Genomic DNA, 24,872 nt, shown 5'->3' with positions numbered 1-24,872 from the left:
ACTTTATATCAACTAAGGACTTAACTAGTAAACATTTTCTGTAAGAAAAACATTGTACACTATAGAGAATTATTACAACTTATATCAGAAATATTTTACAACCACAACTGAAATTAAACATAATGCTGAGCTGAAATCAATGATCTGCATACCTGAGGAGTAGGGAGAATTCACTATTATGTTCCTACACTTACTTGTACATCATACAGGCCCAATGGCATGGTGCATTAAATTGATGTGCATGTATCACCTGATCTGTGATCATGTTTAACTAGGCTCTACCATCCATGTATCAGTTGGTGAATTTCAAGAACCCTAATGACTTCATAGACCATGTTATTCATTCCATTCTCTCTTTCTCTGTCATCTGCAGGATGCAAGTGGAATGATTATTTATGAAACCCTCTTCCAGTTTTCCAGTGATTCTTGATTGACTGCAGATGCTTCTTTGACCCATACACAAGTAATGTGACAAAGCATTTGCTTTCAATGAAAAATGCATAATGCTTGTGCAATGGGAAAATTGTTGCTGTAGTTCAAAACTGTACTACAATGCAGACTCCAGTGTCCTCAGGTATCGAACCACTCAATTCAGCTGAATATTTGGTGCTGGTTGCACATTACCAAGGTTATGCTAAGTAATTTTCTTAGTACAGTCTTGATACTGTTGTGTAAACGTACTATCATGCATAGTGTTACAACTAAGTATACATTTCACAAAGTATAGAGATCGAGACTGCTGATATTAGGCCCCAAATATTGAAACTTACTGCCACTCCATCAGTCAAGAGATGGATGAAAAAGAAAAACCAAATGAACAGCAGACATTTTTACATATCTTCTTTATAAATACTCTGGGAGGACCATTTCCAACTCCAAGTGAACCATAAATCAATGTAGATGGATATGAGGGGAATGAATCAAACACAAGTGACAAAAAAAAAAAAAAAAAAATCTATGTATCAAACAAAACAATAAAACAAACCAGTAACTCCATTACTTAAAGAAAGGAAAGCATAAATAACAACTATAAACTCCATTAAAAAAAAATTATGTACCAGGTACATAATGAGTTGCTGCCGCTCTATATTGTCTACTCTGAGACTGATAGAGTCACTGATAATGTCACAGCGACAGCCATTAAAAACGTCTTTACTGCAAGAACTCAATTATGAAACTGGTACAATAAAATAAATAAAAAAAAGTATTATTTTTATTGAAAAAATAATTTCAGTACAATGAAATACAATGAATGGAATTTTTCATTGTACTAGTGTACAATGAAATAATTCGTATAAAATATATTATAATAACACTAAAATTATTGGTCTTTGGTAACTGAAATAAGATATATAATTTTGACACTCAAATGATTTTAATTCCTGAGTGAATACTCCATCGATTGTCGTTCCATTACATGTAGTATTTACTAAAGTATTTGACTTAATATCTAAATTGAAGACATCTTTCATAAATTTACAAAACTTTTTTCCAGCCTCAGAATTTAATTCTAGATTGAAATCACCAGTGAGAACGATAGGTATATGATCCAGTGGCTCTTCCAATAATTTTGCACCTTCAATGGAATACGGCATCAAATTCTTGTTTATGAATTTTACCTAATGACATCCCTGGAGTGATGTATATGGCAATGATGAAAATAGATTCACTATTAAATTTGCATAAAGATCCATAAATGTCTCCAATTTCATCTTATACCACTGTCGCATTACTGCTATTATGCTGTGCAAAGATATGTGGTGTACTGATGATAGTTGAACCTTCACGTTGATATATCGCAACACCACCACTAAGAACATCCGACCTTTTAAATTGAGTCACACATTGGAATGGTTTAAATAATATATGTTCATCATTATCCAACCACATTTCACTTAATATCAATATTTTGGATTGCTGTAAGATTGTGTCTGTTCATTGATGATATAGATATACCACTTTGCATGAAATCTTGCAGTTCATCCTGTAGAGATGGTAGCTTATTATTTTTAAAGCGATCTAGTTCAGCACGAAGCTCTATATTACTAGTAGCTTTGCCGTGGTGAAATCGTCATGAGGATTTGAAATATATAAACCTTGCAATGAAGTCACTCGAAATAACACCACATATACAAGTTGCAGTTGATGATCCTTCTCATAATTATATTTACAACTTTTTTGTTGGTGACTCTATTGTCAGGGAAACGGGGAACATGCTTTGTAAAAAGGATAGGTGGAACAGGACCAGGGTATGGCTGCCAGAGGCAAAGGTTTATGACGTTGTAGAGCGGATATCATCTTTTACGGGCACAAAAGGTGATATAGTTGTACACGCTGGCACTAATGATATTAAGAGTAGGAGACCGGCAGAATTACTTAACAAGTACAGGTCATTGTTGGAAAAAAGCCGTGAATTAGGGTTGAATTTGAAAGTGTCTGCAATTCTGCCCAGACACGATAGGAGGGAGTATATGATGAGAACCTTGTCGATCAATTCGGCCCTGGAAAGATTGTGCAAGGCTCAAGGGAAAGAATTTTTTTCAGACTGGTCTGTACTTGTTAACAGAAGGGACTGCTTCTACAGGGATGGGATACACTTAAATAGAAAGGGTGCAAGAATATTTGCTGATGCTATTGAGGCAGTGTTAGGTGGGTCAGAAAACTGCTAGCTTTGGGGATACAAGGACTAATAGATTAACAGTAGCCACTGGCAGAGGTGAAAGAGATTCTTGCACTGCTTCTATTGGAATGAGCAGAAGCCTGGAAAACAAGATGCAGGATATTTCAGAGACTGCTGGGAGTCACTGCGGTACAAGTAAACACATGGGTCGTGTTAGGGTAGCTAAGAAAAAGAACAGGTGCATGTATACTTACGTGTACACCAATGCTAAGAGTTTGGTAAATAAATTTGATGAATTTGATGTATTGCTCAAAGCATCAAAGGCGGATATTGTTGGGATATCAGAGACGTGGTGTCACACAGATATAAGGAATGCAGAACTGGAATTTGAGGAGTACAACGTCTACAGAAAGGATAGACAGGATAGGAAGGGAGGAGGGGTTATGCTATCAGTTAAGAAACACATTAAATCCAAGGAAGTGAAGCCAGTCGACATCGCTGGACAGTGTACTAGTATCATATAATTGCAAAAATTACCTTTAGGTAGTTTTTGACTACAAAAAAGAAGCTCCAAGCTTCTTTTGCTGCACCGACTAAAAAATAAAATAAAATAAAATAAATAATACTAATAAATGAAGTAAATAAAAAAATAAAATATCTAAGTGTTTCCCCTCTTCATATAGGTAACTATTTGGCTTGTTTTTGGATTTCTCCAAGCTACCAACCTCAACTACCTATGGAGATAACTTATTTTAATTAACAACTTACCAGCTGAATTATGTCATTCCAATTAGTATATGAGAAGTGGTACAAAAGTAATGCCTTAAATTTTTCCCCTCAGAAAATTTAATTCTTATAACTATGCTTTTTACATCAATTAATCCTCAATCATTAATAAACACACTAAATATATTTCTTGACTAAATGTCAGAGTATGAAAAGGCTTTTTAAGCGTCATTATGCATCTTCATCATTTCTACTACCCAGCTAGTATGCATGCATCGTTTTATTATATCTCATATTGTGAATACCTTCACAATGAGTTGCCTAGGTATTGCACTACTTCGAATAAGTAATGCTTCTCTGGTAGAGAAGACTACTGTCACTTTGTTACTTATTCTCAGATGGGTACCACCACCCAGACAGCACCGTTTCGAAGCCAACCAGCTTTGAAACAGTGCAATGGATCCCGCTGTCTGGTGTCGGTCCCTCTTGGCCTGTAGGGGTATATAGCGGTCATCATTGGGTATTTTTTTTTTCGTGGACAACCACCAGTGGTCCTTCGAACAGCTGTACCTGTCGTTCTGAAAGCCGACCACACACATGAGATGATGCTATGGCAATACCAAACTCTGCAGCCACACTCCTCACACTTCGACCTTCCCTGAGCTTCCCAATTATTCGACCCCGGGTAAAGTCATCCAGATGTCGTCTACTGGCCATTTCATTGTCTGTAGCACTGTATGAAAGCAATCAAACATCTGTAACAATTGTGCTCACCATTTGATAATTTGCACATAACTGAACTGCTGCTTTTATCTGTTTATGTGAGCCCTCTCATCAAGATTCAAATTTTTGCATGTGCACCAGCTTTCTACTGAACAGCCACAGTTATGCAAATTGCCACAGGCTGTTTCGTTTGATTTTGTAGTTGTAACTTTTAGAAATAGTGTTAGTCCTTAAGTTTTGCACACCAGTGTATAAGAAATCTAAAAACATTACTTACCATTAAATCCAATATATATATTTTTTAAATATGATATCTACCACCCTTAGTGTATAAGTACACAAAATAATAATTTATATTCTTGAATAATTATTTTAATGACACTACATGCTGGCTGACTTCTGTATCACTAATTTTGAAATGATCTAGTTTTCAGCAATGTCAGCTTTTACTTAAGACTTGAAAGCCATGAAAGGAACAGATCCATGAAATATAATATAACATAATATAAATAATATATAATTCATAATAATTATATTCGTATTATATAATAATTCAAAATTCACCAAAAAAAAAAAAACTGTCTTGAAAATAACCATACAACTGCATTGTATTATTAGCCAACTCATACGTGTTATGAAACACAAAACAGAAAAAATACACATCGAACCATACTTGATCACCTTAGTTACCAAGAATAAGAAGCTAGAGAATGTTTAACCCTTTACAGATTTGGACCATTTTAAGTAAGTTAATGCTTGTTATCCATTTAAAGTTTTATGATGTTCAAAAATTGGTGATAAATATGCAGTTACATATTAGTAGTAGTAATGGCAAATGATGCAAGAAAGCAAGTTTATATTGCATCAACAAAAAAAAAAAAAAAAAAACCCCAGTTCACCCACCTGTACCCTCCAAGAATTTGTCTAGCTCTCCCATGAATTTATTCAACCCATCCATTTCCACAACAGATGGAAGCCTGTTCCAATAATCAACCACCCACTGGCAACCACCCGTCTTGCAACCATTCTTCCTCAATTTGAGTTTACGACCCCTCATGTGTGCAGTCTCAGCAGGTGGAAGAATACCCGTTAACATTCAGCTTACTCAATCCTGTCAAGGGCTTTAAACACCTCAATCAGATCTCCCCCCCCCCCCCCGCCTGGTTTCAAGATGCTACAATTTTGCCTTTTTAGGTAAGAGCATCCTTTTGTTCCCATCACCAATCTGGTTGTCAATTCTCTGCACCCATTCCAGCATATATTTTCAGGTGCTTTTAAAACTATTAAAAATTTTAAAAATTTTGCAGTTTTATATTATACGTATAGTTTCATGGATTTATATAATTTTATAATACGTATATCTTTGATGATATTCTATTTTTTGTTACCAAAAACAAATACAGTATTTTATTCCTTTTTACCTTCCTTGGTTGATCTGTTTAAGAAAACCTCCAAACCTAGAGACTCCATTCAAAGAGAAAGCAAAGCAAAACAAAAAGAATAAAAATACCTACCTTAAAAATCAGTTCTGGAGTTTTTTTTGCAACCTCTTCAATGTCCACTCCACCTTCTGGACTAGCAACTATAAGGGGGCCACTAGTTTCCCTATCCATAAGAATAGCAAAATATGTTTCTCTGGTAATATCCAAGGCTTCAGCAATCATTACCTAAAATTAATGCATTTTTTGCTACATTTAATATCCAAATACAAAAATCATGGTGGTGGTGAATATCACGAAATATTAATTCTATATCGTTAAAGATAAAGTGAAATTTTTTTATACCAGCATTTATTATAAAAATTGTTTGAAATTAAATCTTATATAAATTCACATCACTGCACAAAATAACTAGTGCAGCGAGTTATTTCTCTGAATTAACAATAAAGCTTCGCAAAATTGTTTAGACCTACTGATATCCAATTTACTCTAGCATCAAGCTTTAGAGATGAATTAATAATATTACTTCTTGAATGAACTGATGCTAATCTGTTTAATCCTCAGAATAAAAAAAAAAATGTAAAGCAATAATTCGTTAAAGTGGTGTTTTACTCAGAGTGCCTTCACTATATTCATGAACTGGCTTAATAGTGCATCATGCCAAGCCCTTGCAGTTAGCACAGTAGTTATGATTGTCATCCTTTTGCATTTTATGGAACAGGCCTGGACATAAGAATTTTTGTGGGATTTTTCATTCTGTGACCAAATTAGTCAGTCAAGGGCAAGTGTTACACATGGTTTCCCTCATGGCAACTTGGCTTTTTTTTTTATCCAGCAAACAAGCAAACATTTTACAGACATAATATACTGATACTTCATGGCTATAGTTGAGTTGGCATAAATTTTAAGCAACCAAACAATAACAAAAATGCTTTTCTTTTTTCTCATGAGAGAAAGAAAAAAAAGCTTTTTTCTATAATGGCAAGAAACTCAATGTTCTGCAATAATGAGGTAACTCATTATTGCAGAACATCAACATACAAAATGTTGTTTCTAATTAGCATGTACATGCCTAAGAATTCATATGATATGAACTTTACTGGATACACTTTAATGCAACAGCATTTCAAGAATTATAATAAAAATTCCATTGCCAGAATGACTGAAGGGAGTTAGACGTTTCATCATCTATAAAGGGTTTTTTGTGATGTAATTGGCTCCATATATGACTTGAAATCACCAGGAAAAATGACTATTTCACTTGACAAGCATGAAGTTGAACTTGAGTCGAATCAAGTAAGTCGAATCATAAAGTGGGATATACACTGGAGGAAATAGCAATTCTGTCACACTGCTTTGAATAGCAAGTGATTCTTTTGCAGTGATCCTTTGGTCCCTGAGGTTTGTCACAGACATGACAGGCTTCCAGGTATGACAGGCTATAGTTTGTTACTTGGGAGTCTAAACTGCTGATGGAACTAATATTCAGGCCCCTATTGTAAGTAAACCAAATCCTCTGCTTGCACCTTCACAATGATGGGACTGTTAGTAAACCAAACCTTCAGTATACTGGAAGTGATCACCCAGGTGCCACAACACAAGAAGGGATCAATTTGTGACATCCACACCACAGAGAGGAATGCTGCCCCTCTGCGTCACCAGGCAATACTAAGTGGTAGACAACCTTCACTATCTGGTGAAATACCACCAATTTGCTTATTGGAAGCTTGAAGTGGTGAAATCCATATTTAGTCTCCAGTACAAAACTAAAGCAACCCTGTCTCTTCAATCATTCAATACGAATGACATCTTTTGAGGTTAAGACGAACATTGCAGCAAGATCCAATATTCCATACATTTCAAGGGAACAGCTTAACAGCAGTTTAAACAGGCCAGCTGCCACAGTCGTGGCAGCTGGCCTGTTTAAACCTACTGAACCTGTTTGGCCTACTGAACCAAACCTATTGGTAATCCAAATCAGCTGGTGTAAAATAATTTTGCTGCTTATACTCTGCTAGCTGATGAATGGAGAGAGTCAGAATGGTGTGCATGAAGTGGGAGGGGACTGTCAAGCCCATGTTATGTCAAGGGTTGTTGTTGTGCATACACCATATCCAAAAATTTCATTAATTCATACAGTAGGTCACCCTCCTTCCTTACTTTATCTAATGAATGCATCATTACTTGTCAAACTAACAGATTATACTTATCTGAAAAAAAGATCTAAACTTCCTCATTCATTTCACAAATATATGTGATCTCAGTTCCAAACTCATAATGATTCCATTTTATCTATAATATCCCAAGCCCCACTACTTCTGATGGAATATTCCAATTGTCAGTTGCTTCAATCACTACCCATCTCATCGTCCAAATTATTCACTATATGTTCCTTTCACTTCAAAGGGTGGTATCTGTGCATATTTCTTGCTTTGATATTCCTTGTCAAATATTTACTGATTTGAGTCTCTTCTGTTTGATCTCTTCCAGCTTAAAATCTCTCTATCCCATTATGTCAGGTTTATTCATTGCGTCTATCATTCTCTCAAATCCACTAATCACTTTGAACTTATTGACTTCTGTTCTTTGAAACTCCTTTCCCCAGTCCTAACAGCGAGGTAATTTTCCTTGCCGATTTTGATGTTCATAAAAACAACTGGCTTCAGTTTTCTTGTTACATAGACCCAGCTGGTCGAGATGCTGAGGCTTTTGCTATTACTAATGACCTCACACAGCTTGTTCATTTACCTACCAGAGTACCAGACAATCCTAATCACACATACACCTTTGATCTGTTCTCACCAGCAACCCTTCAAAGTATGCAGTCAATGTTAGTGATCCTCTAGGTATGTCAGATCACAACTTTGTGATGGTCTTCTTCAGTGTGGCTTCTCTCTCATGGCATTCTGAGCTTTGCATTGTTTTGCATTCCTAGAATGCAAAACAACATAAGGTTGAGAATACCTATCTTGTATTTTAGGAAATGCAAGATAGGATAATCTTCATATTTCTATTCTTCATTTCCTTGGATTACTATTTTATTATATCTCCTACTCTTACTTCTGTTTTCTGGAACAACCTTCCTTTGCACATATTTCCCAAATATTAGGATCTATATGGGGGGTGGGACAGCTGTGATATCAGTTCATCAAGACATTCCTGGGAGGTGACACAAACAGTTAGGAGAAACCCACAGCAATGCATATTGCAACAACTTCCAATGTAGTAATAAATAATAAATAATTTTTTTTTTTGTTTATACTCCTGGATGACTATACAGTAAGGATGAAATTTCTTGCTGGACCCAGATTTCATGATTGCACATGAGTATTCTTTTGGCTGCCATTACTCACTGGGATTTTAGTTCAGTGCAGATTTCCTCCTCTGACACATCAAGGAGGTCCCACTCTGAGATGATGCCTTGTGGCGAATTGAATATTTTGTGTGGCATTACAGAAACGAATACTCCTCTAATAGCAGCAGCAGCAGCAGTAGTAGTAGTGGCATGTGATGTAAGAAAGCAAGCATATGAGCTTATACAGCATCAGCCAAAAAAAAAAAAAAAAAAAACCACACCATTCCCTCCAAATGCCTGTCCAGTTCCTCCTTAAATTTATTTAACCTATCAACTTCCACGACAGATGGAAGTTTGTTCCAGCAATTAACCACCCACTAGCTAAAGGTGAATTTCCGCACATCTATTCTACATCTGTCTTTTCTTAATTTGAATTTATGACCCCTTAGGTTCGTAATCTGAACAAGTGGAAGGATCCCATCAGAATTCAGTGTGCTCAACCCATTCAAGGCCTTATACATCTCAATCAGATCACCATGCAGGTGCCTAGTCTCCAGCCACTGCAATTTACAGAACTTAAGCCTCTTTTGGTAAGAGGATCCTTTCATTCCCCTCACCAATCTTGTTGCCCTTCTCTGTACATGCTCAAGCAAATCTACGTCCTTCCTAAAATGAGGCCTCCAGACCTGTATGCACTACTCAAGGCATGGCCTGACCATTGCCTTACACAGAGGGACAATCACCTCCTTTTCCCAGGCAGCTTATCCAGTTGCCTAGATAAGCTGTTCTGAATGTGTTTCAGTTTTTGTTTCAATTAAGAGATCACCAGGAAAAGTCTCTTAACTGACTTGGTAGGGCCTGCTAACCCCTCTAGATCATTAAAAAAAAAAAAAAAAAAAAAAAATGGTGTTATCTTTCCAATAGGTTTTTCAGAATTGGAATGCATATTCAGGAACCTAGTTATAGGCCCTGATGCTGTTTCTGTTCTGGGTCTCTTTGCAGCAGTAATATCTGATTCAAGGTTGTGGCTTTTGACAGGGACCATGTTGGAGCCCCCCAGAAGAATTTACATTACAAGGAGGGATGCCCATTACCCAGCAAGAAATAAATACCCACACCTCTGCCAGTCTGAATTATGTCCCTCAGACAATGAAGGTAGGGGTATGGCATCAATATGGTTAACTCTTAAGGAGAACCCAGTAGCCAACTGATCCTGACTGAATCATCCCAGGACCTCTCTTCCCGTCAAAGCAGAGGCCAAAGTAGTGTGTTGAAGCTGGGCTCTTTCCAAGCTTCCACAATGCACAGCAAACATACTACATTACTATGGTGGTGGCCTGGAATCTGGGCTGTGGTCAATGGATCCCAATGATGCTAACCTGGAGGACCAGCAGTATCACTGGGAGGTCCTCTCACCACGTACAGGAATGGAATCCCTTTTCATGGAAAAAGGGATTCCATTTTGTACCTGCATTATTGAATATAGTAGTCCATTATTGAATTTCCACCAACACTGCCTGACTTCTGATCTTCACCAGTACTTGGACAGAAGTCCAACTATATAGTTTAATATTTTTTGTTCCCTCCAACATCATGAGTATGGAGGGGCATCACAAAAAAGTATGGCCTCTTCTGCAAATATAAAAATGGTCTGCATCTGAAAAAAGGCTGGGAAAGGAAACACTGACCTAGAGGATGGCCAAAGTATAATTGCTAAATTTTTCAAATATCCATTGTCAAAGTATGGAGTTATGATTTAATTAGGAAAGAGCTGCGCACATAGCAGAATTTGTTGGGGTGATTTTTAAAATTCAAGGCAAGATGCACCAATTCACCTGAAAGAATTTATAATCAAATAATTAAATTATAAAATAACAAAGATATATTCACACAATTACATAAATAAGAACATATAAACATTAATAATAAATAAATAATAATTATATTCATGTAGGTTGGCTGAATATGAATGTGAGTGGTCATCCATCATGTAATTGGACTCATTACAAAAACTAGATATGCTACAAGAAAACTGAAAACAGATTGGGAATTAGCATCCAACGATCTATCTAGTTCATATTTTTTCTATGAAAAATACTAATTGACCTATGTAATTCAGACTGCTTTACTGAACAAAGCTTTTTATGTTTCTTGCATTATGTTATAGAGAATTACATGACAGTTTTGAAAACAGTAATGTAAATATAATAAAGCATAATATTTCAAATTCATAGGGGGGAACTCATATAACAAAGAGAAAATTTTTAAATTTATAAAATATTTATACTTTACACTAAATACTCAAGTTATGGTTGTATTCGTGTAAATTTTTACACTGGAAAAATTTTAAAAATAATAAGTTGTTATCCCAGTCAGAATCCTTGTAAAAACTTTTGTCCACACTTTACTTTTCTGGTTTATATTTATCACAGAAACCAATTAAACAAAATCTTTCATTTGCTGTATGCTGGTTTGCACTCTGAGAGAGGGCTTGTGGCTCTAACTAGTCATTGGAAGTTTGGGTACAAGAATACACGTGAACAGGCGAAGTTTTTAAGGCTCCACTAATAGAGAAGTTTTTTTTTTAATTTTTGCTTTTTTATTGACTTAAATTGGCATATTAATTTATTTTCTAGAAGTGCTTTATATTCCTAGTAACGATACTCATTTTAATTTGAACTTAGTTAGAGATTTTGTAGGTAATTACTTAGTATCGGTAAGGGTATCTAATCCACGTGTTGGACAAGTTTTGCAGCTCCTGCAAATTTTAATTATATTTAGCCGTTTTATTAACTTAATTTCTATAAGTAGCTAATAGACCTAGTAAACCTCCATGGTTTATTTTGAATTTAGATAGCATGATTTTGAAAGTAATTACCTAGTGTCCGTAGATTTACCGTTCGTAACTTGCCACCATTGTTATACAAAACAACATATAGCCCAGTGGTTTTCAACCTTTTTTTAATAACGGCACCTCTAAGTAATTTATTTTATATTGCGGCACCCCTACTCAATTTTCTGCCTGTTAGATCTGATTGTGTGTGTGTGTGTGTGTGTGTGTGTGTGTGTGTGTGTGTGTGTGTGATATTAAAAAATATCATGTTATATGATATTTATTATAATAATATAATTATAAAAATTACATTTTATAATACAAATTATACAGGGTGTCTCAAAAATATTAGGGGAGGTAGGTAACATCTAAAGGAATGTGAATCGCATAGGAACCCATAACCGGAAACATCACAGGAAATTAGTAGCAGAGGCACAAGAAGCAGAAATGACACAAGACAGTAATTAGTGGCAAACATTTATTTGACATAATATTAACAATATTATGTCAAAGGTGGCAACTGAAGTTGAGCAGGTGGGTTGAGAGGTGGCAACTGAAGTTTCACATTGACAAATGTAAAGTACTGTTTATGGGAAGCAGTAACACCACATATCAACTGTGTGGTACTATACTGACAGTGGTAGAGAATGAAAAGGACCTGGGGGTAATTGTGCAGGCAGATATGAAGTTTTCCGAGCAGTGCAGACGGTCTGCAAGAGTAGCTCATGGTGTCTTGTCAATGATATACAGGAATTTTTCTAGCAGGGATAAGGAGGTGATTATCCCCTTCTATAAGGAAATGGTCAGGCCACACCTTGAGTACTGTATACAGGTCTGGAGTCCTCATTTTAGGAAATATGTAAAGCTGCTGGAACGAGTACAGAGAAGGGTAATGAGATTGGCAGTGGAACAAAGAAAGGCTTAAAGAAGACTAGGCACCTGTGAGGTGATCCGATTGAGGTGTATAAGGCCTTGAATGGTTTGAGCATGCTCAATGCTGATGGGATTCTTCCTCTTGCTCAGAATAAACACGTGAGAGGGCATAAATTCAAATTGAGGAAAGACAGTTGTAGGATAGATGTGTGGAAATTTGTCTTTAGCCAGCGGGTGGTTGATTACTGGAACAAACTTCCATCTGTTGTAGAAGTTGATAGCTTAAACAGATTCAAGGCAGAACTAGACAAACATTTGGAGCAAGTGGGTGGGTGGGTGAAATGAGAAGTGTGTGTGTGTGTGTGTGTGTGTGTGTGTGTGTGTGTGTGTGTGTGTGTGTGTGTGTGTGTGTGTGTGTGTGTGTGTGTAAGCTTGCTTTCTTGCATCATGTGCCTTTGCTAATGCTAATATATCATATGGATATTTAAAGTAAGTGACCTGGGGAGCTTGAATATTATCTTACACTGTTTGTTTTCATAAGTAAACTTACATTTATATTACGCCATGCAAAGCAACTTCACAAACTTATATCATCGGAGAAATAAATGTAAAGGAATACGCGAAAAGCAGTATGTATCTCATAGCCAGAAGTGACTTTTTTTTTACAACTGAACATAAACACATGGAGCATGTCTCACAGGAAAAAAAAAAAAAGATTTTTCCATTTGTCATATGGGTTAAATACATAGATTGGGCACTCTGATAAAAATAATAATAATAAAACTGGTGGCCCCACATGTAATTTTTTTTTTTTTTTTTTAATATTACAACAGTTGAAGCAGAATTAAAAATGTTTCCTCGGCTGTGTTGCATGAAAAAGCAACACAGCCGAGGAAACATTTTTAAATCAAGATTTACATGTTAAAGGTTTGCCTGCATCATTTGAATAGTTGTAATCATTGCTGAAGTTTGAATAAGAAATGCTCACATCAAAACTTTGTTTTTTATTACCCTCTATATATGATCACACCTATCCATCAATGTTATCAAAATTGGAGTAAAATACAATGCAACTTTACCTTCTTGACTTCAACTCCATTTTTTGGTGTCTGTTTGGTAACCAATTTATATCCTAACATTTTCTCCACTAGAGGTGCTACTTCCTTTGGACTGAAAGTATTAAAATAAAATATCACAAATACATATCACTGGCTGAAAAAAAAAAAAGAAACAAGATATTCTGTTACAGTTAATGTTCCCACTCTAAATGACTGGTTCATTTTGGAGGGAAGGAAAAATCAGTGAAATGTTTGCAATTCCAAATACATGTGCATTATCTTTTCTAACATTTACATTCATAAAACTATAATATATATTATAACAATGGCTTGCCGCCATTGTTATAGTATATTTGATCGTTATGGTATGGTGCAGTAGTTCCCAAAATACTGAGATCTACAGACCCTTTCAAAAATCAAAAAAGGTTATGGACCCCTTCAAAAATCAAAAAAAGTTTGCAGACCACACACACACACCTACCTCTTTGGGAAAACTATACGCTCGGACATGTGCATCTGATGCCTGGGTTATGTAGCATCACTGATTACTTCACATCACATTCTGCCACTGCTTTAATGCCCATTTCTCTGGTTCTCTGAATCAGGATAGACGGTGGTGTAAGATGCTGCAGAGACAGAGACTTACATGCAGCTCTCAGAACAGGATAATTCAATTTTTAAAATGTTTTTCTGATGGTTGGTAGTCCTACACTTATCCTTGTTCTGTCCACTGCCTTTTGAGTCAGCTTTATTATTGAGATTATTGAGTGTCTTTGATTTTCTCTTAGTATCCAATTCGACTGTTGACATATTCTGGGGGTCATTAATGGTTGTCTATCTGACTATTTATTTTATAGAAAATAAATAGTCAGAAAAAAATATAAAAAGAAAATTCAAAGTTTTATGTTTAAAACAACTCAACTTTATTCTTATTTTTACATAAATATATAATAACCTTATTTATCATCAATTTGCTATACACAGAATGAATAATTTGACCAGTTCCAGAGGGTTCATTTTGCAGACTCCCTGGAACTGGTCCACAGACCCCAGCTTGAGAAACGCTGGTATAGTGCAACGTATATCTTGAACTTGATAGCGTAAGGTATAATGTAACACTAGTTAGTGTAATACGTATCACTACATTTAGGAATCTGTTAGCTAAATGTACTATTATCAATTAATCAATTAATTTGTATTTAGATGGAAATCATTCCCCAGATTAGGGTAGCAAAGCAATGGGTACAAGCTAGCAGGAGTGCTGTGGCTTGGGCGAGAACTGAAGGGGGCGATTCTCCAACGCATCACAATCTAAAAAAATATGCAACTTGTGATATGTTTGTGGATTCTATGAGAGTTTGAACAGTAGGTAGATACCCTCGAAGGAATTAAAATGAGAGGACCATCAAGCTCTCAGCTACCCAAATCAATACCAGAGCTCACTCTTGTGCATCAGGCAACAGAGCGGCAGTCATCAATGCAGAAAGTGCTGATCCCATAGGAGATAGTTATTGTCAGTGACTCAATTTTCAGGGAATAGGAAATATATTGTGCAAAAAAGGATAGGTGGAATAGGACCAGGTTAAGTCTGCCAGGGACAAAAGCTGATATTGTTGTACACATTAGCACTAATGACATTAAGAGCAGGAGATCTGCAGACTTACTTAACAAATACAGGTCAATGTTGAAAAAAAAAATGCAAGTGAGGGTTACATTTGAAAGTGACTGCAATTCAGCCAACATGATAGAGGGGGTATATGATGAGAGCCTTGTCAATCAATTTGGCCCTGGAGAGAGAGATTGTGCAAGAATCATGGGGTAGAATTTTTCACAGCATGGTCTGTGCTTGTTAACAGGAGAGACTACTTCTACAAGTAAACACTTAAATAAAAAGGGTGCAAGAATATTTGCTGATGCTATCGAGGGAGTGTTAGGTGGGTCGGAAAACTGCTAGTTTGGGCAGATTCACAGACCAATAGATTAACAATAGCTGCGGCAGAAGTGAAAGTGATTCTTGCACTGCTTCTATTGGAATGAGCAGCAGCCTGGAAGAAAGGTTGCTGGGGATTTCAAGAACTTAGGAGTCATCATGGAACAAGTAAATACATGGGTTGTGTTAGGGTAACTAAGGGTAAGAACAGGTGCATGTATACTTGCATATACACCAATGCTAGGAGTATAGTAAATAAATTTGATGAATTTCAAGTGCTGGTCAAGACATCAAAGGTGGGTATTGTTGGAATATCAGAGACATGGTGAAACACTGTTATAAGGAATGCAGAATTGGAATTGGGGGGGGGGGGGTACGTGTACAGAAAGGATACTCAGGATAGGAAGAGAAGAGGGAGCAATGCTGTCAGTTAAGAAACACAAAAATCTAAGACAGTGCAACATTGAGTCAGTTTGGTATGACATAAGCACTGCAGAAGCATACATGAGGGTAGAAGTGTGTTATAGGCCTAATGACTCTGATGATGTGGGATTTACTTAAAGATGTAACTACGATCAGGGGTAAAGGGAAGGGTTTTTGCATTCATAAAGGTGAGAAAACAGTGGTCTCGAGAGTTTTTAAATTCTATACAGTGGGACTAACTGATGATGTTAACAACAGCAAATTATAAATGGGAAGCATTCAAGAATTAATCATAGAAGCTACTAGGCTTTTCATATCAACTAAGCACTTCTTATTAATTTCACAAATATACGTGGTCTCAATTCTAATCTTAACGATGTCCACTTCCACTTGCAGTCTGCCAAACCCCATGTACTTTTTCTGACAGAATCTCAGTTATTGGTTGATTCAACTACTGCTCATCTCAGATGCCCAAATTATTCGCTGTATGATTCCTTTCACCTCAAAGGTGGTACTTGTGCATATGTCCGTTCTGATATTCCTTGCCAGAGACTTGGCAATTTGGAATCTACTCTCTTTGATCTTCTCTGGCTTAAAATCTCTCTACCTCACTGTGTAAAATTAATCTGTTGTCTCTACCGTTCTCCCAACTCCACTAATCACTTGGAGCTTTTTGACTTCCTCCCTTTGCAACTTGACTTTCTCCAGTCCAACTTTCCTAACAGTGAGGTAATTTTCCTTGGTGATTTTAATGTTCACAACTCCAGCTGGCTTCCGTTTTCTAGTCACACGGACACAACTGGTCGAGATGCTGAGGCTTTTGCAATTACTAATGACCTTGCACAGATTGTTCATTTACCTACAAGAATACTGGACAATCCTAATCATACAGCCAACACGCTTGATCTTTTTTCTCACAAACAACCCTTCTAAGTACACGGTTGAAGTGATAAGTCCTTTCGGCACTTCAGATCACAACTTGGTGATTGTCACTTCTCCAATGGAGCCTTTATCTCTGGCTATTCCCAACCTAGTGTTGTTTGGTATTACAAGAATGCAAAATGGGATGATCTGCGAGATTTCTTTTCTTCTTTTCCTTGGTTGGATTACTGTTTCAAAACTTCTGATGTCAACGTTTGCTCAGATCGTGTCAGTGAAATTATTCTTGCAGGAATGGAATTCTTTATCCCACACTCCACTTTAAAATCTCGTCCTTTATCTAAACCTTGGTTTTCCAATAAATGTGCTAAGGCTGTTCAAGAGAAGAATGCTGCATATTGTAATTGGCTTGTTTCTAATTCTTCAGTTTCATTTTCTGCCTACACCAAAGGTCGCAACAATTGTAAAGCAGTTATCAGTCCAAACTAGTTTTTGAACAGGCTAAGAGTAGAAAACTTGCTTCTTGCCCTAATGGTAGCCGAGCATTCTGGTCTCTTGCCAAATGCTATTGGCTGCAACTTTTGCCCATCTCTGCTCCCACCTCTGTCTAAACCAGATGGTTCTGTTGTCACTTCAGCCAAGGATAAAGCTGACCTGCTAGCATCCCATTTTTCTTCCAACTGATATATTAATGATCTTGGTAAAACACCTCCCACCATTCCCAACGCACTCCATTCAATGCCTCCTGTGGTCTTCTGTCAAAAGGATGTCAGAAGGATTTTGACGAACTTTGATGCTAAGAAAGCTCCAGGTCCCGATGGTATTTCTCCACTTGTTCTCAAAACTTGTGCTCCTGAACTTACTCCTATTCTTTGCCGCCTTTTTTCACTTTCTTATTCCAAAGGTGTTTTTCCTTCTGCTTGGAAATTTGCTCATATCCAGCCAGTTCCTAAAAAGGGTGACAAATCCCTCCCATCTTATTATCATCCCATTGCAATTACTTCTACTCTTTCTAAAGTAATGGAGAAATCAATTAACCGCCAACTCTTAAACTACCTAGAAACCTTCCGTCTGATCAACGATCGCCAGTATGGATTCCATCAGTGTCGATCCACTGGTGATGTTCTGGCTTATGTTACCCATTTATGGACTAATTCAATGGAAAGGTTCGGTGAAACACAAGTAGTTGCTCTTGACATCTCAAAGGCTTTCGTTTGTGTTTGGCATAAAGGTCTTCTAAACAAGCTTCCATCTTATGGTTTGCCAACTGTTTTTAGTAATTGGTTATCCAGTTTTCTCTCTGATCCCTCACTGAGGGTGATGGTAGATGGCTCTCTGCTTTCTAACTTCTCCACTAATGCCAGTGTCCCCCAAGGTTCATTTCTTTCCCCCACTCTTTTCCTCTTGTATATTAATGACCTTCTTCTATTGACCTGAAATCCTATCCATAGTTTTGCCAATGATAGCACATTGCATTTCACTTTCCATTTTGAGAAAACATGCCCTGCTCAATCAGCTTCAACTTCCTCAAAATCTGCTACCAATTCCTTAAATGCTAATCTCCGGGTAATTCTCCAGTGGGATTAAGACAACTTAGTTGATTTCAACCCTTCTAAAACTCAGTCTTGTCTTATATCTCGCAAAAAGGATTCTTCTGCTCCTATGCTTATCTTTAGTGACACTCCGATTTCTAGGCAAAATGATATATCTCTTTTGGTATTACCGTGACTTCTAATCTCTCTTAGCACAAGCACATTACAAATATTGCTTCCTCTGCATCTAAAAAACTTGGTTTTCTCCTTTGCTCTTGGCGTTACTTTTCTTTCAAACAGCTGCTCACTCTGTATAAATCGCAAATCTGCCCTGCCATGGAATATTGTTCCCACATCTAGGCTGGTGTTCCCAAAACTTCTCTCAGGCTTCTTGTTTCCATTCAGAAGAGGGCAGTTAGGTTAATTAATGATTAATCTTTAACAGAGTCTCTCCACTCGCTGTCTCATAGACATACTGTTTCTGCTGCATGCCTCTTCTACAGATACTTCCATGGGCACTGTTCTTCTGAATTGGCTTCTATAATTCCCACTCTTTCTTTCAAAACAGTCCGAACACGTGCCACCACCAGCCAACATCCATTTACTGTCCAACTTCAAACTCACAGAACCAATTTTTCATCTTCCTCGTTTATTCATTCAACTGCCGTTTTCTGGAACCACCTTCCTTCATACGTATTTCCTGAAAATTACAGTCTACAGAAGTTCAAGTCCAATGTCAACAAATATCTTCTTTCGTCTTCTCAACCTCCAACCCAAGCACAGTACTAAGTACTATAGGTTCTAATACCTCTCGTGTTTAGGGTTTACATAAAAAAAAGAAATACCGTTCAAAGTTCTCATTTCATCCAACATCCATTTAGGCCCTAAATGGATGTTGGATGAAATGAGACTATTGGCAGAGAAGCCTATGGTAGATATAAGCTGGTCTGTAATCAAGTCACAAAAGCAATTTAAGGCAAATTAAGAGAAATTTTTGGCAAAGGATGCAAAGAAAAACAACAAAGACTTCTTTACTTATGTAAACTCTAGAAGGAAGGGGCTGAATATGATTGGTTCACTTGATGGTTTGATTGTTGATGATCCTGCTCAGATAGCTGACAAATTGAATGAGTACTTTGCATCTATATTCACTCACGAGGAATTCTGTGGGAAAGTGGAGGCCAGAAGTTTATCAAACTCTAACAGGGAGCTAAATGATTTTGTAATAACTAAGAGAAAACTGGAGGAGAAATTGTTGAAGTTAAACATAAGAAAGGCACCTGGGGTGGATGGGATCTATCCAGTTATATTAAATGAGCCAGCAAAAGAAGTAAGCAAACCTAAGCCCTAATTATTAGAGCATTCTTGAATTCAGGTCAGTTCCCTATGGACTGGAGATGTGCAAATGTATCCCAAGTTCACAAAGGGGAATCAAAAGGTGATATGAGTAATTACAGACCTCTTAGTTTAACTTCTGTTCTGGGGAAAATAATGTAATCACTGGTTAAAGAAGTATTGCAGGATCATCTAGATAAGGTTGCAGTAATAATTCAGACACAGCATGGGTTTGTTAAGGGGAAGTCATGTCTGACCAATTTGATTAGATACTATGATTTGGTCACAAAGGAACTGGATGCAAAAAATATTTTGATATCATATACTTGGATTTTAGGAAAGCTTTTGATACTGTTGCACATAGAAGGCTACTGTATAAATTAGAGCAGTATGGCATTAACGGCAAGCTACTGCTATGGATAAAGGGATGGTTCAGTTGGAGAAGACAACGAGTGGTAATCAATGGACACTGCCCTTGGATTAATGTTATTAGTGGAGTCCTCCAGGGTTCAGTGTTAGGCCCATTGTTGCTTTCTACATTTATCAATGATACTAATGAAAGTATATCAGACTTGATGTCCAAGTTTGCAGACAAAATGACGGTTGGCAGGGTTTTTAATGACAGTACGCTACTGCAACAGGATCTAGAAAAGTTGGGCAGATGGGGTGATAGCAGGCAACTGAAGTTTAACATTGATAAATGCAAAGTACTGCATATTGGTAGCAGTAACCCCAGAGCAACATACCAACTGTATGGTACTACACTCAGAGTAGTGGAGAATGAAAAAGACATGAGGGTAATTGTGCAGTCAGTTATGAAGCTTTCTGGAGAGTGCAGACAGGCTGCTAGGGCAGCTCATAGGGTCTTGTCAATGATATATAGGAATTTTGCTAGCAGGGTTAAGGAAATGATTATCCCTTTGTATAAGGCAATGGTCAGGCCAAACCTTGAGTACTGCATAAATGTCAGGAGGCCTCATTTTAGGAAGGATGTAGTGGATGAGGAAAACAAAGGGTTGCTCTTACCAAAAAAAGCTTGAAGTTCCGCAAATTGCATTGCCTGGAGACTAGGCACCTGCGAGGTGATCCAACTGACGTGTACATAAGGTCTTGCAAACTGCAAATTACAGCATTTAGAACCTGACTGAGGTTCATAAGGCCTTGAATGGTTTGAGCAAGCTCAATGCTGATGGGATTCTTCCTCTTGCTCACCTGAGGGGGCATGAATTCAAATTGAAGAAAGACAGTTGTGGAATAGATGTGCAGAAATTTGCCTTTAGCCAGCAGGTGGTTGATTACTGTCAACATGTTCCATCCGTCATTGTGTAAGTTGATAGCTTAAATAAATTCAAGGCAAAACTGCACAAACTTTTGGAGCAAATGGATGGATGAAATGGAAAGGTTTTTTTTTTTTTTTTTGGCTGATGCTAGTAAGATGCTAGTATAAATCACAAAATATAATTTTGCAATTGTCACCTACCTTAATTCCTAGTGTTGGTTTGTTCACTTAAATGGGCAGTGGCAGTATAAGAATGCTAGATAATTAAGTAATACTAGATGATGTGAATGCAATGTATTCTTGAGAGCCGAAAGGATGTAGATGGTTTTGGTGGTTGTTCAGCCTCCTTTCTCTTAGCACAGATTGCACTATAACAAGACACATCATCTTGAATGGCTCTGTAGCTCTTGGTAAACTTGACAACATCAACATTCCTTTAGAAATATCATTGAATACTGCAGCCATTTCCTTTGTTGTAAAGTGCATTGGTAGTTCCACTTCATCATCATTCTGGCTCTCCTCTGCAACATTCTGGGCTTCTGGCTCCTCATTTGTCAGCATGGGAATCAAGGAAATTTTTAATATCTTCAGCATCACCCCCACCCCAAGGTCCAGTTGATGAGCAAGATTGACAAATTTGGAAGAGATTGACTGATTGAACTCTCAAACCCACAAAAGCTGTTGACAAATTCAGGCTACAAGTTCTTCCAAATACCATTCATTGCTGAATTGAATCCCAAGATACTGAACAGTATGTCAGTATGTTGTTAACTCTCTTATCCATTGGTTGCAGCAGTGGGATGCAATTCATTTAAATACAGATGCTGACCAGGAACACTGTCAAGGATCAACAGAATTTTGAAGAGGATTCTTTTGGCCTAGCAATAGACCTTCAGCACTGATGAAATGATTCTCAAAATATGCTTTAAATATGACAACCATAATTCAAACTTTTGGGTACTGAAGTACATTAACAAGAGACTACTTGTTAATGTGCTTCAGTGCTCATGGATGTTTCCTGTGGCACAAAAAACAGAGTTTGTATATATCTTGCAGTTCTCTTCCACATTACCACCAAGGAGCAGAATCTGGCAATCCTTAAAACCTGGAATTGTTTATCCTTCGCAATGTACACAGTCAGTCAGGCATTCTCTTCTAAAGCAAATATTAAACACCACTTGATCTATCAAGTAACTACTCTCCTTAACAGCTCCATGAATTTAGGACAAAGGCCTCAATGCTATGAGAGAGCTGAAAATGTAATTGTATAAATAAGGCAGAGACTCAGCCAGTATAATAACGAGCAAACTTAAGTTACTCACATACTGTGATGACCAATCATCATAAGTTGCTTCGGCATTGCACTTTAAATAAAAAGCATTGAACTAATGGAGGAGTATACTGCTATTTATTTAAAATGTACTCCATTACAACAATGCTTTTTTTTTTATTTAAATTGAGCTAATACTATTTCTTTCTCTGAGAGGGTTAACAAACCCCACTCGTTATTACTCTCTTGTAGGTGTTTAGGATAGCATGAAGGGCAACTGTAACAGGAAGTCCTGCAAAAAGTCCCCTGTTTTAATAACTGTTTTGATTTTTTTATTGTTATGGAGGTTTAATGGCACATAAGCTGCTATGGCTATAATGTGCCTATTCACTTATTATATTAAGAGATGAGAGATTTCCGTAAAGTCAGAAGAAATTCTGAAATCAGAAATTATTAAAAAGCCCAGCTTGCCTGAGGAAGTTAAAAAATTCAGAAATATTTGCTTTATCATCGATGAGATTTTCAAGAGTTATTGGTTTACAAAGATTAACCAGTGAGATCAAAGTTGAAGTTCTGTCTTGTTTATAGTAGGGGCAGTCAATGAGAATATGTTTAACAGTCTGTATAAACTGGGGGAAAAAAATCAACATATCTTTGAGTGTAAACTGCATGAAATTGTTTGACATTTGATGCTTGCAAAATATTCTTCCTCCATTGACAGAGGCCAGTGTCACAGGCCAGAAGAGGAGAAGGAGTCCATGGTGGTGTTGAGTATAAGTTGCTGCCTGTTGTACGGAATGGATGGAAACATTCCAAACCTGTGCCAGTTCAAGAGGGTGAAACCCAGCTCGTTTTACCATGCTAGGTTTGTTTCTGCATAGGTTTTTTAATTGGTGGATTGAAAAGGTATGACTGAACAGGATGAGATGACTGAACAGGATGAGAGGCACAACTTTGTATCCTGACAGCATACTTCAGTAACAGTGTTTTCCTGCATAAAGTTAGTGGGGGCTCGTGAGCATCAATGTAGAGATCGTGTGCTGGCGACGTTCTGAATGCACCAATTGCAATTCTCAAAGCACTGTGTTGAACGGGATCAAGCCAGCGTAATGCACTCTTTCTGGCAAAATCATAGATGGGAGCACCATAATCGAGACGGGATCTGATTAATTCCCTGCGTAACTGAAGCAGGGAGGCACAATATGCACCCACATTTGGGCGGATAAAGCTCTGAGTATGTTCAACTTTTTTAGACAGGAAGTCCATACATTTTTAACATGATCTAGGAAATTTAACTTATTGTCAAGGGTTAATCCTATAAATCTTTTTTTTTTTTGGTAGTTGTTGGCGCATCAGCTTCTGTGGCCATAATGCACCTCCCAAGGTTTTTGCAGTACTTTGATCCAAGCCCGAGGTGGGATTCGAACCCGCAACCTTTGGATTGCCAGGCAGGCACTTTACCCACCCGGCTAGCCTGGTCAGCCCTAGAAATCCAATGTTACTGGTGACCGGGACGGAGATGTTAGAAATTTGAAGTTCAGAATCTGGACGAAATTTGTGTTGCCTACAAAAATGGATAGCAACTGTTTTCTGCTGAGAGGGTCAATAGCCTTTGAGGCTCGCCCATTGTTGCATTTTATTAAGTGATATCTCAAGCTGTCTTTCAATAGATCTCATGTTTTGAGAATAACAGGAAATAGAAAGGTCATCTGCATAAAGGTAAGTCTCAACTGTATTTGGAAGCTGTTTAGTGATAGAATCTATTCTAAGAGCAAAAAGAGTGGCACTCAGTACTTATCCCTGTGGAACACCTTCTTGAATGAAGGTTGCGGAAAGGACATGTTGTTGTTGAACTTGAAATGATCTAGTATGTAGAAAGTTCTAAACAAATATAGGAAGGTTGCTCCATAATCCAAGAAAGTAAAGATCACTAAGTATACCATGTCGCCAGGTGGTATCAAAAGCCTTCTCTATATCTATTGAAACCATTACTAGATGTTCATGTTTGACAAAAACATTATGAATGGCAAATTCAGCCTTGACCATAAGATCCAAGCATGACCTATTTTGATGAAGTCATATTGATTATGGCTCATTAGCTGTTCCGACTCAACGATCCAGACGCGTCTTCTATGGATAGTTTTCTCAAGGATTTTGCTGAGGCAGCTTGAGAAAGATGTGGGTTTATAGCTATGGGGGTTGGATGGATCTATTCCAGGCTTCAGAAATGCCAAAACTGTAGCGTGATGCCAAGAAGTTGGAAAAACATTTTCTAAAAATATACGATTGTAAAAGACCAGGAGGAGATGCAAAGGCTTTGTTGTAGATGTAGCATGACATAATAAATCCGATCTGGCTCAACAGCACCATTGCGGGCTGTTCTAATGACATGCAAAAGTTCAGAATATTGAAGAGGTTTGTTATATGGGAGAAGGCGGGCAGTTTGAAAATTAATAGCATGCTTTTTCTTTAGTGTTTTTAATTCATTGGAATGAGGTAGTATAGGCTGATGCTGCTGAGATTTCAGCAAAAGTATTGCCCAAAGCATTTGCTATATCTAAGGGATTAGATAGATCTTGCCCATTCCAGGAGAGGATTGGAGAAGGTATGGTAGGAAACTTACCAGACAGCTGTCTAATTTTTTTCCATATTATTTT

At 37.3% G+C, this 24,872-nt stretch overlaps 1 protein-coding gene across 1 annotated transcript in view; it reads right to left on the bottom strand.

Annotated features, from left to right (window-relative positions):
• The window catches only part of ScsbetaG (Succinyl-coenzyme A synthetase beta subunit, GDP-forming), a 144,003-nt gene that overhangs the window by 54,997 nt on the left and 64,134 nt on the right, over positions 1-24,872 (bottom strand). The window contains exons 4-5 of the mRNA XM_090371673.1: positions 13,589-13,679; positions 5,584-5,736 (exon numbers count right to left, since the gene is read on the bottom strand). Of these exons, the coding sequence (XP_090227799.1) occupies positions 5,584-5,736; positions 13,589-13,679 (244 nt within the window). The remainder of the gene's footprint in view (positions 1-5,583; positions 5,737-13,588; positions 13,680-24,872) is intronic.

Source organism: Mastigoproctus giganteus, chromosome 4 (assembly GCF_048544385.1).
Source record: "Mastigoproctus giganteus isolate SK-2022 chromosome 4, ASM4854438v1, whole genome shotgun sequence".
Lineage (NCBI taxonomy): Eukaryota > Metazoa > Arthropoda > Arachnida > Uropygi > Thelyphonidae > Mastigoproctus > Mastigoproctus giganteus.
The sequence above is the reverse complement of the archived record's forward strand: the minus strand, read 5'-3'. Positions and strand labels throughout refer to the sequence as shown.